The following is a 14,850-nucleotide window of genomic DNA, read 5'->3' as shown; positions in this document are numbered from 1 at the left end:
AAACGTGACACGCCCTCGAACAACAAGTACAGGAGTGGAAGACGCGCCTTGAATGATTCCGGATGAAACTGAACATCAAGAAAACAGAGTACCTGGAATGTGGTGATCAAACCGATGGCACAATCGCAGCTGGTGGGGTCCAACTGAACAAAGAGACACAGTTCAAGAACCTAGGCTCATGTGTCAACTCCGACTACACTACCCTCCAAGACGCGAGTCAGCGCCGCTTGGATGAAATGGCGGCAGGTCACTGGAGTACTATGCGACAAGAAGATCCCTTTATGCCTAAAATCCAAAGTCTACCGCTCAGTGGTCAGACCAGTGGCCCTATACGGAACTGAATGCTGGCCAACGACAAAGAAACATGAACAGGCACTCCATACGATGGAAATGAAGATGCTGCGATGGACCCTCGGCTTGACAAGACTAGACCATGTCATGAATGAAGAGGTGCAAAGAACACTCAGAGTCGCCCCAATCACTGAGAAAACGAGGGAATCGCGCCTGCGATGGTATAGACACGTGCTCCACAGCAATGACACATCATTGGCAAAGACCGCCCTTGAATTGAATGAGGAAGGCGCCGGCCCCGTGGACGACCATTTACGCGCTGGCTGGATCGGCTGAAAGACAACATGCTCCTCGCAAAAGTCACCTGCCGAGATGCCGCAGACCGTACGAAGTGGAAAAATCAGTGCAAACAAGCAGACCCCACAGTGGGAAAATGCGAAGAAGAAGATTGTTTCAACTTCAAGTCAATTAGAATAATTACATAATTATAAGTAATTTTCTACACAATAATTGAATTTACATACATTAAACAGGTATATAAAAAATTATTTTAAAAAGTATGTGACGTCACCTGTCTTTTAGATACTTCTTACATATTATAATTTTAAATGTAATAGAAATGTAACTTGCAAAGTACACAAGCCTGACAAATTTAACTTGTAAATATTAAATGGATAATTCCAGTAATGGAAAAAATATGTAAAGTGGAGAAGTAGTTTACAGTGAGGCTCAAACAGTGGAGTGGTCATTGAACACAGCCAGTGCACAAATGTTGAGATTTTAATTCTTCAGCATATCCACTTATCAGTTATTTCTGACCTGGGAGCTGTGAAGTATGTTACACTAGCTATTCCAATGGGTAATACGGGTTCAAATTGCATTTAACCCTAGTATCCAGTTTTGCCTTTTGGTAAAAAACAAAACAAAACAAAATTAAACGTACTATGGTTTACTGGTTCCATGCTTAAGTATTTTTAAGTATAATTTCCATCATACAGTCAGCATGATAAGTGCACTGTGTTCGCTAGTTTTATTCTTTTAATCTTCCCAATGCTGCTTCTGCTTGCAAATATTACAGCTTCAAAAACTGTAATGAACTGAAACATGATTCCTCTCATCAGGAACTGGTCATTCAAACTGCATGCCTTTCACAGCAGAATTAGATGGGATTATCTCCAGGTACTGTATTTCAGTACAAAAAAAAGTGAGCCTCATCTCTTTCCTGCTGAGTGAAACTGAATAAATTGAGTTTGTAATTCTGAACATCAGGACTGCCACTGAAGGTGTAAATATCTACCATCCATTCTCTAAACCACTTTCTCCAGTACATGGGGGTGTCGAAGCCTAACCCGGCAAGCAACAGGCATTGCAGGGCACACACAGACAGAAAAACATGTGCACTCATACCAAAGTCATTTTTTTTGCAGAAGCCAGTTAACGTGCCATTATGTTTTGGAGTGCGGGAGGAAACCAGAGCACCCGGTCAAATATCCACAACAACACGGGAGAACATATATACTCCACACAGACAGAACCCAAGAAATTGAATCCAGTGCCCCAGCACTGCAAGGCAGCAATGCTAAACATTACGTGGCGCCCAGTGTTAACAATCCAGTCGGAAAAGAACTATGTATGGTAAAGTATTAAAGTGGGGAGAATCCTAATAGTAACTTGTGATCGTTGTGAGATAACAGCAAAAAAAAAAAGAAAATAAGTGAAGTAGATTCACTCATCTATAATTAAATGATTGACACTGAAAATGTGCACCACAAAAATTCACTCAACCTTTTTTAATATTTAGGTTACAACTATCCCAGTTCTTAGCTGAGATCTCAATAATATTGCAGCACGGGGTGACTTTCAAATACTCAGATACACTGGTGTACAGATTCCTTTAACAATTTTACATTAAATCCCTTAATAATTTACATTGAGAGGCTGAGCCAAAACAAGCTGAGAACTGGAGTGCAGGTTGCACTTTTAGAGATCAGAGGAATTCTGGCATGAATGCATTTTTGCATCCACTGAGGGGATAACACTTTGTGGCGACAGGGAAACCAGAAGTTTTAACCTGGTTGTCCTCATTTCTCCTCCAGACCTGAGAGAGTCAGACACTGCAGCCCCAGGAAGTCTCCCTGCCAAATGTCTGGTGGGGGAACAGCAACCAGTATACCACACTGGCACTGGCATACACCACCACACTGATTCCAGTGACACGCTGATGGTTTGGAGATAAAGGTCTGAGATCACTAGGTAGCCTGGATATATCAGTATGTTAGCCAGGAACAAAACAACAAAACTCATGAATGGCTATAATTAACCTCCTAGAAAACACAGTTAGCACTCTCTGCTTACATTTACTGGTTTGAAAATTAAATGACACAAAAAGCACCTTTACACTGCAACAGCAATGAGAAAATTACAACTATAAAGTTTATTCTATAGTTAATATTGGAGCCAAAATATCACTAAATGGCAAGCAGATGAATCTTTCAGAATTGTAATTTACTGCATGTTTCTTACTGGGTGTTAAGAATAAATTCCATGAATATGGAAAATAGAAATAATGTTGAATGCATTTCATAGTTTATTACACACAGTGCATACTGAGACTCAAATAGACCCTTTAAACTGAATTTACAACATAAAAAAAACTAATTAAAAAGATAACATAACTGAAAACTGTAACAATGCTTAAAAACAGATGTTTGTTTACAATAAAATGGCTTTAATGCCATTGTGTCAAAATTGGCTTTAAGGTGATCCAACTGCAGAATTGTAAATGGCTCTTTATGCGCGTTAACCACTTCTCTTTGAAAGCGGTATCTGCATTCCACACTCATTCAGATTGTGATGAATCACATGTTATTGAGAGACTGACAGCCACACTTGCTCTGGGACCTTACAAGTCTTGAGTCATACAGGGCGCTTTGTCTCTGTTGCCAATCAACTTAAAGTCTTCTGCATCTATATGTTAATGCTATTCAAGTCAGGGAACTATATAATCATGCCTTTCAGAATGTTGTCCTTGTGTATCATTTTAACAGGTCTGGCAATGAGCTTGTAATCTATAGATATCATTGCCACTGTTTTTTTTATTTTAATTTACATGTCCATTCCATTATACATAGCATGCCTTTCATTATATATATATAGTAATCCATCACCAGCCTTGACATTGACTTTGTTCCACTCTATCTTAAAGTAACAGTTGAAAATTTAGCATAAATATATAAGAACACATTATTTGAAGATAGGTAATCACATGGAAGTCCAACAAAATATTTTTATGTTCTTCGTAAAAAATATTCAGTATTTCTGGAAGCAACCTCATCAAATTCTTCACCACGTACACTTCCAGATTCTTTTTGCAAATATGAAAAAAAAATTTTTAGCTAAGAAAACATTTGTCGGGACAGCAACAAATCTGAGCACCTACAGTGGATACATTAGAGATCGTTCAAACATAATCAGGCTACTTGTGAATCATGAATAATAGCACAAGGACTGTGTACCAGTTGATTTACCTTTGCTTGGTTCAATATTACTCTATCTGATTTTTATACTGGTGAAAACACAGCTCCAAGAGTATTTCAGACACCAAAGGAAGACATTTTAAAACCAGCTTTTATAGTATTACAGGCTGTACAATTCTAAATCAACTTAAAATCATATTTTTTTACAATATGATGTTACAATTGTTACTTCAGAAACAATTTATATCCAATCTTCAAGACCTACTGAAGGATAGCAAACTTTTTTTTAAGCTTAACCAAAAAAAATATTCTAACACATTGGGAGTTTAACCTAAAAATGCTCAACTATGCTACCCTTAGAACCGGTTCTGTTGTGTCCAATATTTGTATAATGTCTAGAACTATCCGAACAGACAGTAGTTCATTCACTGTATTACAAGCAATGATGGAATAAATTCAGAGACTGCCTTAAGATAATTATGACTGTCATGAAATCTTTCAGAATGACAGACCTTTCCCTTTGCTCTGAAATCAAATTTAATATCCACAAATTTCCACAAAATTATGTACAATTTATTCTATGTTCACTACCGCAAACAGCAAAAACCAGACTTTTCACAGATTTAGTTTTGAGGCTTACAATATGACTGATTTCTCCAGAGTGCTTTTACTTTTCAGAAAATAGATGGTGTATTTCAGAAAACAGAAAAAATAATTCACTTTTCTTGCACAAAGTTACAATTGTTTAAGATAATGGATGGGCAAGATCTCCTAAGACGCACCTGGAGGAAAGTTTAATTTCTTATTACAGCTAATGTGAAATTCTCATACTCATTACACACGTTGATAATTTAAAAAATATGTGAGCCGAATGCAATGTGATATTTATTCCCTGTTTGAGTAACTTCAAACATGAAATAAGCCACTGAAACCAGGAGGAAGTCAGCTAGTGAATTATGGTCATGAATATTACTTTTGCTGTGCTTCAGAGAAGATGAATTGTTGACCTAAAAATGCTAAAATGAAACTCACGTAATTGCTTTAACAGAGTGCAAAAGATAAACCACAAAGATGACAATCAGTTCAGAATCAATCTTAATTTTACATACTATTTTACAGCATTTGCCAGATATATTACTTCTAAAATGATTGAATACCATGGTTCATTAACATAAGTATTTCAAAGTTGGCTAATGAAAATGAGATTTTAATTAAAAGATTTACCACCACAAAACACAGGAAAAAAAATACTTTTTTCTTCAAACTTATTACAGGCACATAAAAGAGGTGAGTTCTGGGGTGATATTTGATGCAAAAGTGGAAACACTAAGTCACAACTACAGGTACAGGGCTAAGTGCAGTTTTATTGCTTATTCTTTATTGATGTTTAATTGGAGTGTTTAGTTTATAAGAGAGTAAAGAAAAATCCCTCAACACCTGAATTTGTGTAGCAGCATACCCTTTACCTATCATTTCAGGTAAAACTCCTAAAGATCGCTACAGGGACTTTAGTAGGACCACTTAATTCTGCAACACACTCTACAGATTGATGTTCACAATGCATTGTTACCAAAAGATGAATTTCAATCTTCCCACTGTGGCTAAGGATCTGCGCCTGTGGTTGGAAGGTTGCCGGTTCAAATCCCCCGGCCGGCAGAGGAATCCTACTCTGTTGGGCACCTAAGCAAGGCCCTTAACCCCAACTACTCCAGGGGCATCGTATAAATGGATGACCCTGCACTCTGACCCCAAGCTTCTCCCCCTGTCTGTGTGTCGCATGGAGAGCAAGCTGGGGCATGCAAAAAGACAAATTCCTAATGCAAGAAACTTTATATGGCTAATAAAGTGATCTTATCTTATTTGCTGAACAACAGATTAGGAATGTGAAACTGCCCTGCCTAAGTACCCACTACCCAGCATCTGCATCTGAACATGTTCTTTTTTCTGGATTGCAACAAAGTTGCAGGAATGACAGGCTGAAGCCGACTTTACTGGCTCACTGACAGATTAATAAATCACAATGGAGCCCCTTCACAATGGAGCATGCTAGTCAGGGTAATAGCTGTAAAGGTGCAGAGAGACATTGCAAAGTTTCCACTGAACGGAGAGGAGAGATTCATGGTGTTAATTTAAGTTGATCACTTTAAGTTTTTGGATTACTGTTGTTTGTTTTAGTTGATCAATGTTAATTTAATTAACTTACATTAATTTAATGTAAGTTGGGGGGGGTGTGGTAATCATACATTATGAGTAGAGATGGTTCTCTCGCAACCCTCGCAAATGTTAAGAACCTATTGCATAAAGCAGATGTTTAATGTTCCAAATGGTTATCACTTATACTGAAGATGGCAAGGACCTTGAACTGGTGAACATGAAGAGAAGCCAAGACATAAAACGTGTACCCAGGCTGTACATACTGAAAGATCATTCAGCCCAGTTTGTCTCGTTTTAAATTCACCAACACCTTCTTCCCCTTCCTCATTTATAATAATAATAATTGCTTAGACTTATATAGCACTTTACTGGACACTCCACTCAAAGCGCTTTACAGATAATGGGGAACCCCTCCACCACCACCAATACGCAGCATTTATTTAACCATCACTGTATGCTCCACCACACTTTTAAAGCAAAGTATGATCTGCGGGTGGAATTTGCATTCAAAACTGTAGAATTTCTGCTGGGATACAGAAGACAAGAATCATTAAATTGTTTCCCATTTTACTGAAATCAATGAATTGGGAAAACTTCACACACAAAAAATCATTTTTTTCCCCTTAAAATGAAGGAAAATGGAAGTTGCTTAGTTTGTAGACATGTGCTGAGACATGGCTTAAAACATACAACTGGCTATTCCACAATCGATGGATTAACAGAAAAATAATTGGTGATTAAAAAAAAGAAAAATTATTTCCTAAGGTTATTTTGCAAAGAATTATAATGCATTTTAAAAGCGTAATCTTGGAAATTTAAGATGAAGAAATATATACTTTTTTAAAAGCAGAACACCTGCATACAAATGCATCCCTTTGATATCAGAAATAATGCAGGTCCTTTCATCTATAAAGTGAGACAATAGTGGTCTGTTCTTGAGTAGGAGGAAATGTCACTTGCTTTTTCCACGGCAAGGAGGACTCAGAGAGCAACATGGTGTTCTGCAGAATGTTCTTTGGAATCTCACGCAGGTGTATGAGCTGAATATGAATAATGTTGTTCCTGAATATGATCATATTCATTTAACCGCATCCCTTTCACAATGACTGGGAAAATAGCCATCGTACTGAATCAAAACATTGTCATTTCCTGCCAAACATAAGCAGCTGAAAAACCTATGAAATGGACTGCCAGGCACTTTGTTCACAGAAGTTGACAAAACTATCAAATCAGCCACTCGCAGAATCTAGCGCATTCATGACAAAAGCAACACGCATGTCAAACGACCAGATACAACATCCCTGTTCATATGGCTTGTTCATGAATACCTGTGGCATAAGTAAAAAGGGAGATAACTGCTTTCTCAAAGATACAAAGACATTAGAAGTATCATTAGAAAAAAAAACTGATATAGCTCCCAGGACACACTCCTCTATACACAATAGGCTGTCCTTAAATTGATTGGTGTGTATCGATGCATTAAGGAAGGAACTGTTGATACTTTACCTATGGTGATTAACTTGTAGCTCAGCCAGTAACTGGTTCTTGAACCACTGATCAAAGTCCACATTGTCGAATAATTCATAAGCTGCGAGTCCCACTGCATTGTAAACTTGAAGGGAAAAAAAGGGAAAAAACAAAATCACACCCATGGTCTTTGTCTATTTCTCAAATACCAAAGCTCCTTATTTAAATACGTAATCAATAAGCTTATATAGGCCCTTAGAGGTTAATACAGTTAACAGAGCAGATAAACAGTTTAAAGTCTCAAGCAAACTGATTTCAGATGGTCCCTTAGCCCATTTCTCGAGGGACTAATAAAAGGGTAGTGACTCAATCGAACTTAAGCTAGTTCACTGTACAATTTTAACATAACCTAAAAACCTGTTTGACTTTTCATTGCATCCCCACAGTGTCTACCAAAACTCTATGAACAGTCATTCATATCTGAAGACACAACACTGAGCTATTGCATATAATTTCAGAAAACACTGATTTAATTTACATTCCTGAGCCTGAATTCTCTTGTTGACACATAGTGCTACTCCTCCATCTTTAAGATCCCTGTTAGCCATGTTTCTTTGATTCCATCATACATGCATGCTAATGCAGTATGTGTTTTCTTTTTGTTTCTAACACTTCTGTCTTTAAGGTATAAGCATTTACTTACTTGATTCTTTTACACTTTTTCACTATATTCCCCATTTATCTCATCGGATGTATTTTATTTAGATTCCCCCTTTTTTAAATGTTATTTCTCAGTGAATTCATGCCCAAACCAACAGGTGCCCACATCACTGATGTAGCCCATCATATTTGTAAAGACAGCCTTTGTCAAACAAGTAGGTATTCCAATAGCAGAAAAAGCTGAAGATTCCTTGACATGACATGTTCTCAGTGTGTTGTTCTGACAGATTAATGTTTGTAGCTGTTCGTCTTTGCACGTTATAGTCAGAATCACTGAGACTATCACTGACTTGGTTATACTTTTTGCATTTATTTCACTTGCGAAATGTATTGCTTAAGCTAAATTAATTTGTCTGAACATGAACAACTGGGTCTTCAATTGCATTTGCTAGGAGCCTGTATACTCTTTGGATTATGTGAACTTCTCCAGTTCTAATTGTTATTAGAACAGGGTTTACCAAGGCTTGATAGACATCTCATTTTCAGCATCAACATCAACATCAACAAGTTACTAACACTGACTGTAGCAGTTGTGACTGTTATGTGATCACGGTGTCCTGGGAACGTCCACCTTCTTCATGATAAAGCCTGCTGATCTGATGAAATCTCACGGGCAATTTACCAGAAACATTAACTGATGCCGTGAAGTAAGACATGCACCCCCCAATAGATTATATTCTGGGGGTTAACCTCAGCCTGCACATTTGTCACAGCCAGACAGTCATGGAACTTGGGGCCTGAGCAAGAGTTTTCTAGACTATAGGGTCTGACGTGGCTCTTCTTTCACAAGGCATTTTCCATCTCTGGTGCAGAGCTGGCAGTAGGAGCACATCTGGACCACTACCTTACACACCTCAAAGTGCCAAATAAGAGTCAAGCTAAGAGCAACAGGCCAAATAGTGGGAGGCTTTCTGTGGGTAACTTCTGAAATCTTTGAAGTCCCAGTGAGGGATGCAACTGTAAAAGTCTCATCTTAAACCGCACCAACCCTTAGTTACATTTCTTTTTATCCTTTTCACAAATGCTGTTTCAAGTTAGAATGGAGCATTCATGTACATCAGCTCAGCTGTTCAAAGGGTTGAAACATGAAACACTTTCCATGCTCATTTCTTTTTCTTCAACGCTATGGAACTGCTCTTAGCAAGCTTCCATCCAGAAGCGGTTTGTAAAACTGATCCCCTGATCTCAAGGTGGAGGCTTTTACCTGATAGTGAATGAGTTATGGACAATAATCATGTACTAAAATCACTTTAAAAGAACTCCTCTGCACTTCACCTCAAGGAAATAGCTCAAGTTAAGGATTAATGTGGAGACTGAACACTTTATGTTCTCTCTGCTGTAAATTAGCTTCGTAAGACACAGCTGAAAGTTTACAGACTCACTCAATATAACGTGAAATATTGTTCAATTGTTTTGTTTTGCTGAATTTGATTAATATAATATATGGACATTTTAACAAGCATGAGGAATTTCCTTCACATTTCTTCTCAATATTGCTGGACCAGTAAGGTATATAAAAGCTTTGCATTTAATGATACCCCAACAGACATGAGCCAGTGAGTTGAGACGTGCATCTAACAGTACACACTCTTCAAATAAATTATTTCCCACCTGCCACGAGCTGCATTTCTCATCTGGTTCCCAAGTTTTCATCAGAAATGTTATTTTCTTGACCTAACTCATTATGGAAATACCAGTAAGTATATTTTTACAGAATGGTGAGTTGTATTTTTTTCTCCTGGAAAGGTGGGTTTTCTCCAAAATATTTTTTCCCATTTAAAAAACAATGTTTTTATTGCACTAAGTGTAACTGCAGATAAATCAGGAGGAAAAACAAGTTGTTTTTGAGAGTTTAACATTAATATGTATATAGGTCATTTAAAGTTAAATTTCATTTTAGGGATGACATTTAGTCTAAATAGTCTAAATGTCCATAATAAAGAAAGGCAAATATAGAAAAGCATACCAGCATCCTTGATCAGCAGGCGAACAGAATCTTCCACATTTGTTGGGCCTGCAGTAAAAGGTACATTACAATATTTTAAAACGTGTTACAAAACAGTACAATGTAAACATACAGTGCCTTTCAAAAGTATTCACTCCCCTTGGACATTTTATTGTGTTACAGCATGGAAACATGATTAATATAACCATGATTTTTTCCCCCACTCAGCAACACAAAGTACTCTATAACGTCAAAGTGGGGAAAAAAATCCATACATTTTACTAAGTTCATTAAAAATAAAAAAACAGAAAATAACTGAATGCATAAGTATTCACCCCAGTCAGAGTTAATACTTGGTAGCACCACCTTTGGCAGCAATTACAGCTGTGAGTCTCTTTGGATAAATCTCTTTCAGCATTGCACATCTTGACACTGGAATGTTTGCCCATTCTTCTTGGCAAAATTGCTTCAGCTCCATCAAGTTGGATGGGGGCAGTTTGTGAACAGCAATTTTTACTGTAAGTCATTCCACAGATGCTTATTTGGATTGAGCTCTGGGCTTCGACCGGGCCACTCCAGGACATTAACCTTTTTGGTTTTAAGCCAGCTCCCAAACACAGGTGGATTTATTCTGAAATCTTGCGAAACACCTCAATTGCACAAAGGTGGATTCCAGTCAAGTAATTATGTGACTCGCAGAAGACACTTGGTTACTTCGGAGGTAATTTATGTGTCAAAGCAAGGGGGTGAATACTCAGGCATTCAATTATTTTCTTTTTTTTACTTTACATTTAGTACAATATCTCGATTTTTTCGAAACTTTGACATTATAAAGCACTTACATCAGCTACATCATGATTCCACGCTATAACACAATAAAATGTGAAAAAATCCAAAAGGGGTGAATACTTTTGCAAGGCACTGTACATGACAGTGAATGGAATTTTGAAATATTTTATCAAAAGAAGGTAAGCTAGAGTGTAAATGCACAAATAATTACACTGGGCTCAACAGCAACATTATACATTATTGACAAATGCAACTAAAATATTTTGTTTTACACTTATACATCACAATATGTCAGTGTGATTCTCACCAATTCCTCAATACTACTGGAAATTTAATCTTTTTTCCTAATTACTTTTGGGATTTCAGTTGCGACTGCAAATGTATTTCAGAAATGACTACTCAAACCGATACTCATGCACGTTCTACAAATGTAAAGTGGGATATTATCTTTCTTAAGCTAAATTGCCAAGTGTCCTTTCTTATTAAATTCCCTGAAGTTACTCCTAAATTGTTCCTAAACGTTCATTTAATCACCTAAAATAATCCAGTCTTAACATGCCTTTAATCCTGAGAAAAGAAACGATTTAATGTAGATAAACGCCAAGACTTCTTTCAAAATGAAAGATTAAGTCTCCCCATTCGGCTAGACAATAATATTTTTGACTGTAATTCCTGTCAAAAATATGTGCTTTCTGTTTACAATGGCTCCACATTAGGTTTCTTTAATATGTTTTTGTTCGTGATATCTTTATATTAGACATTAAAAAACAATGGGAAATCTAGCACTTAAAACACTTATACAAATACAGTCTCATTCTATGACAGCTCTAGGGTTTCATGTTTTAATGGACAGTTTTTTGAGTAAATTCTCTGAAGAATGTAACAAACTGTTCTCTAGCAAAAATGTTTCACCATAGATAGATATAGCACCATAGCAAATGAGGAGCTGTATTAAGATTTCCAGAAGAGGTATTTTGATAATGTTTGGTATTAATAAAGTCCCCATAAAAGATATATTCTCGAAATGCAGACAGAAGGCATTCCAAGAAATGCATGTCTTTGGATTGAGGCAGGTCCATGGATTCAAAAACAGCACAAAAACATTATTAAAGCTTATAAAACCTACTTATGAAAAGAGGGAGGTGACATATAACCCTTGCTGGGTGAAAAAGATACAGGGAAAGCACCCTGGCCTTAAGAAGAGATCTACTATCCTTGAGGGATGGAGGGAGATCTCTGACAGGGGGTTAAATCTGAAGGACATCACTCACCACATTATTATACGAGTAAATCCCGTTGGTTGATGATTACTTCGTACAGTATTTGTCTTTTCTAAGTATGAACTCTACATTAGCAATTGTCCAGGCACTAGCTATTACCCTGTACTGAGAGACTATGGGAAGAGTTTTATTAATAGCCTACAGTTTGAACGAAATCCCCTGTGTCCTTAAAAACAATAACTAGAATACCATCAGGCCCTAGAGATGTTTAATTGAATTGCTTGAAAAGGTGGTCTTGGGTTGATAGAGGAGGACTCTAGTACAGATCCCACTCAAAATCAAACAGCGTGAAAGCAAGAAAATGAAACCAAACCCAATGGCAAAAGCATGGTCTTGAGTAGAAGCATTAATCTTTGTGCAAGGCTTCTACAATATAAAATCAAATTGCACACGAGTATCTATACTGTAAGTTAATCTGATGTTCCCTTTAAAGGTTATAAGCACATTAAGCAATCAGTTTTTTTTCCAGCAATTGGGCTGTGTTCAGAAAATGAGGTCGATTACATGATCCAGTCATGAATCACAAAGCATTTAATGTGTTCACTGAATCTAGCTAATTTCCGAGACACATCAGACCAATGGCTCTTCAATGCATGTCTAATTAGAGACATATTTCACACAAACAATTTCTTTCACTAAAACAAGAAGGATTGTTGTGCTATAGGTGGCTGCCTTTTGCAACAGCAGAAATATGTCTCTTTCTTCCTTTTCGAATAACACAACATTCTGTATTGTAATTATCTTATGGTTTTCTACTTGTCTTCATTATTCTCAATTCAATAATTACATTTTCATGTGCACAGCTAAAAAAAATAATAATGAATACTCATTGTTGCCAACTGAATGTGCATTTTTAAAGTTCATGATCACAATGAAGGGCTGAAGTGCCAAACTCAGGACTCCCAGGATGCAACTTTTGTTGCAGAATCAGGATTTGAGCTGAATAACAAGGAAAGCCCTTGCTAAAAGGCTTTCAGGTCTTTACACTGTACTGCAACCAGGAGCGCTCACATAATTCAAGATTCTGCCATCAAGGTCTGGCAGGACAAACTACAACGATTTAACAATTTATAAACCATGTCTTCTAATTATTTAAAGCACTTATCTAAATGGACATATATTTCCTATGACTACATTGAAATGGCAAAGTGATATTCTTTATTGAAGATTTAACCTTTCCAAACTGCCTGTAAAGGAACTAATGAGCACTTTTTAATGCATTTTCTAACATTACATGCATGGGTTTATCAAATTAAAACAAATTATTTCATACAGACCACCAATTTTGTTAAGATATAAAATGTCTATCTTGTCATATTTGGGGAAAAAAGATAAAACCTCCAAAATTAAGAAATTACAGTTGACAAATGAACTATGTTGACTGCATAAGGATTCAGAGCCACAAACTCTATTTGGTAGAACCACATCTGGCAGCAATTACAATCACGTGTTTTGTTGGGGGAAAATCTCTTCCAACATTGATGCACTTTTTGCCCATTCTTCTTGGCAGATTTGTTCAAACTCTCTCAAGTTGCTTGAGGACTTCTTATGTACAGCACCTTTAAAATATTTCGACAGATTTTTAATACGTTGAGATTTTGAATGTTCAACTGAAGGACATTCACATTCTCAAGACACTCCACCTTACTGTAGCTCTGGTCTTGTGCTTTGAGTCGCTATCCTGCTGAAAGGTGACCTTTTGTCCCATTTTGGTTTGAAGGAGGATCTTCCAGTACTTTGCTCCCTGCCAGCAGAACTATAATACAATACTGGCACCACCATGATTGATGGCAGGGATGGTGTTTCATATTAATTATATATATACACATCTTTACAATTTTGCAAGGCACTGCATATGTAGAACACTATAAAATTCCAAATTCAATAGTTATTTTAGTGCTTCTATTTTCCCAAAACAACAGGGTAAAGGCCTACTCAATCTACCTTTTGTTCCCTTAAAAACAAATAACACATCCACATCAACACATAGTATTAAACTGCATAATATTAAATATAAAAAAAACATACCTTGCAAATTCTGAACCATCTCAAGAAGTACTGGAGTCAGTGTTTGACTGTAATTATGGAATATATCCAAAAACAAAACTTCTGTGCATGGCTGAGAATAAACAACAGAAAAAAAATGAATGTGAATATAATAGATAAAAAACATTCCAGAGACAGAAAATTTTTCAAATTGAATATATGAAGATGCCTTCCCAGAGTTGATGATTTTGTAGTTTTTGAAGCTGTTTTTCAGCAAGCTGCTTCCAGAAGTAACTCCTGGACAATAAACCCATAAAACTATACTCTTCCTTCTCATCTTTTCCAGACTATTGTTTCCACTGTAATTCCTTTTATTCCTTGTCCTTTACAGTCTTCTGTTATGTGGTCATTTTCTTTCTGGTTCCAAAGAATACCAAATCGTCTAGTTCCTCGGGAAGCCTTCTCTTGACTTCCCTTCTGTCTTGCAAGCCGTATGGAAACTGGAGTTATCAACTCTCTACTCCCTACTTGTGCTGCCTAATTTACCTCTGTCCTAAGCATCTCTGACCTATCAGGTGCCTTTGAAACACATAACAGCTGCATTCACCTCTTTTGCTCAGGTCTCTTCCTGCCTCCCTAACTACGTCTTCCATGTTTGCTGGTGTAGTGTATATCTGTGAATCTCTTTCCTCACACTCTCTCCACAGGTGTCCCAAATGGATGGTCCTTGGATCTACTGTAG

The 14,850-nt window shown here is 37.0% G+C and overlaps 1 protein-coding gene across 1 annotated transcript in view; it reads right to left on the bottom strand.

Annotated features, from left to right (window-relative positions):
* The window catches only part of ipo11 (importin 11), a 262,035-nt gene that overhangs the window by 178,587 nt on the left and 68,598 nt on the right, over positions 1 to 14,850 (bottom strand). The window contains exons 13-15 of the mRNA XM_006626819.3: positions 14,151 to 14,241; positions 10,075 to 10,122; positions 7,428 to 7,533 (exon numbers count right to left, since the gene is read on the bottom strand). Of these exons, the coding sequence (XP_006626882.2) occupies positions 7,428 to 7,533; positions 10,075 to 10,122; positions 14,151 to 14,241 (245 nt within the window). The remainder of the gene's footprint in view (positions 1 to 7,427; positions 7,534 to 10,074; positions 10,123 to 14,150; positions 14,242 to 14,850) is intronic.

Source organism: Lepisosteus oculatus, chromosome 3 (assembly GCF_040954835.1).
Source record: "Lepisosteus oculatus isolate fLepOcu1 chromosome 3, fLepOcu1.hap2, whole genome shotgun sequence".
Classification (NCBI taxonomy): Eukaryota; Metazoa; Chordata; class Actinopteri; order Semionotiformes; family Lepisosteidae; genus Lepisosteus; species Lepisosteus oculatus.
This window is presented reverse-complemented; position numbering and strand designations above follow the sequence as displayed.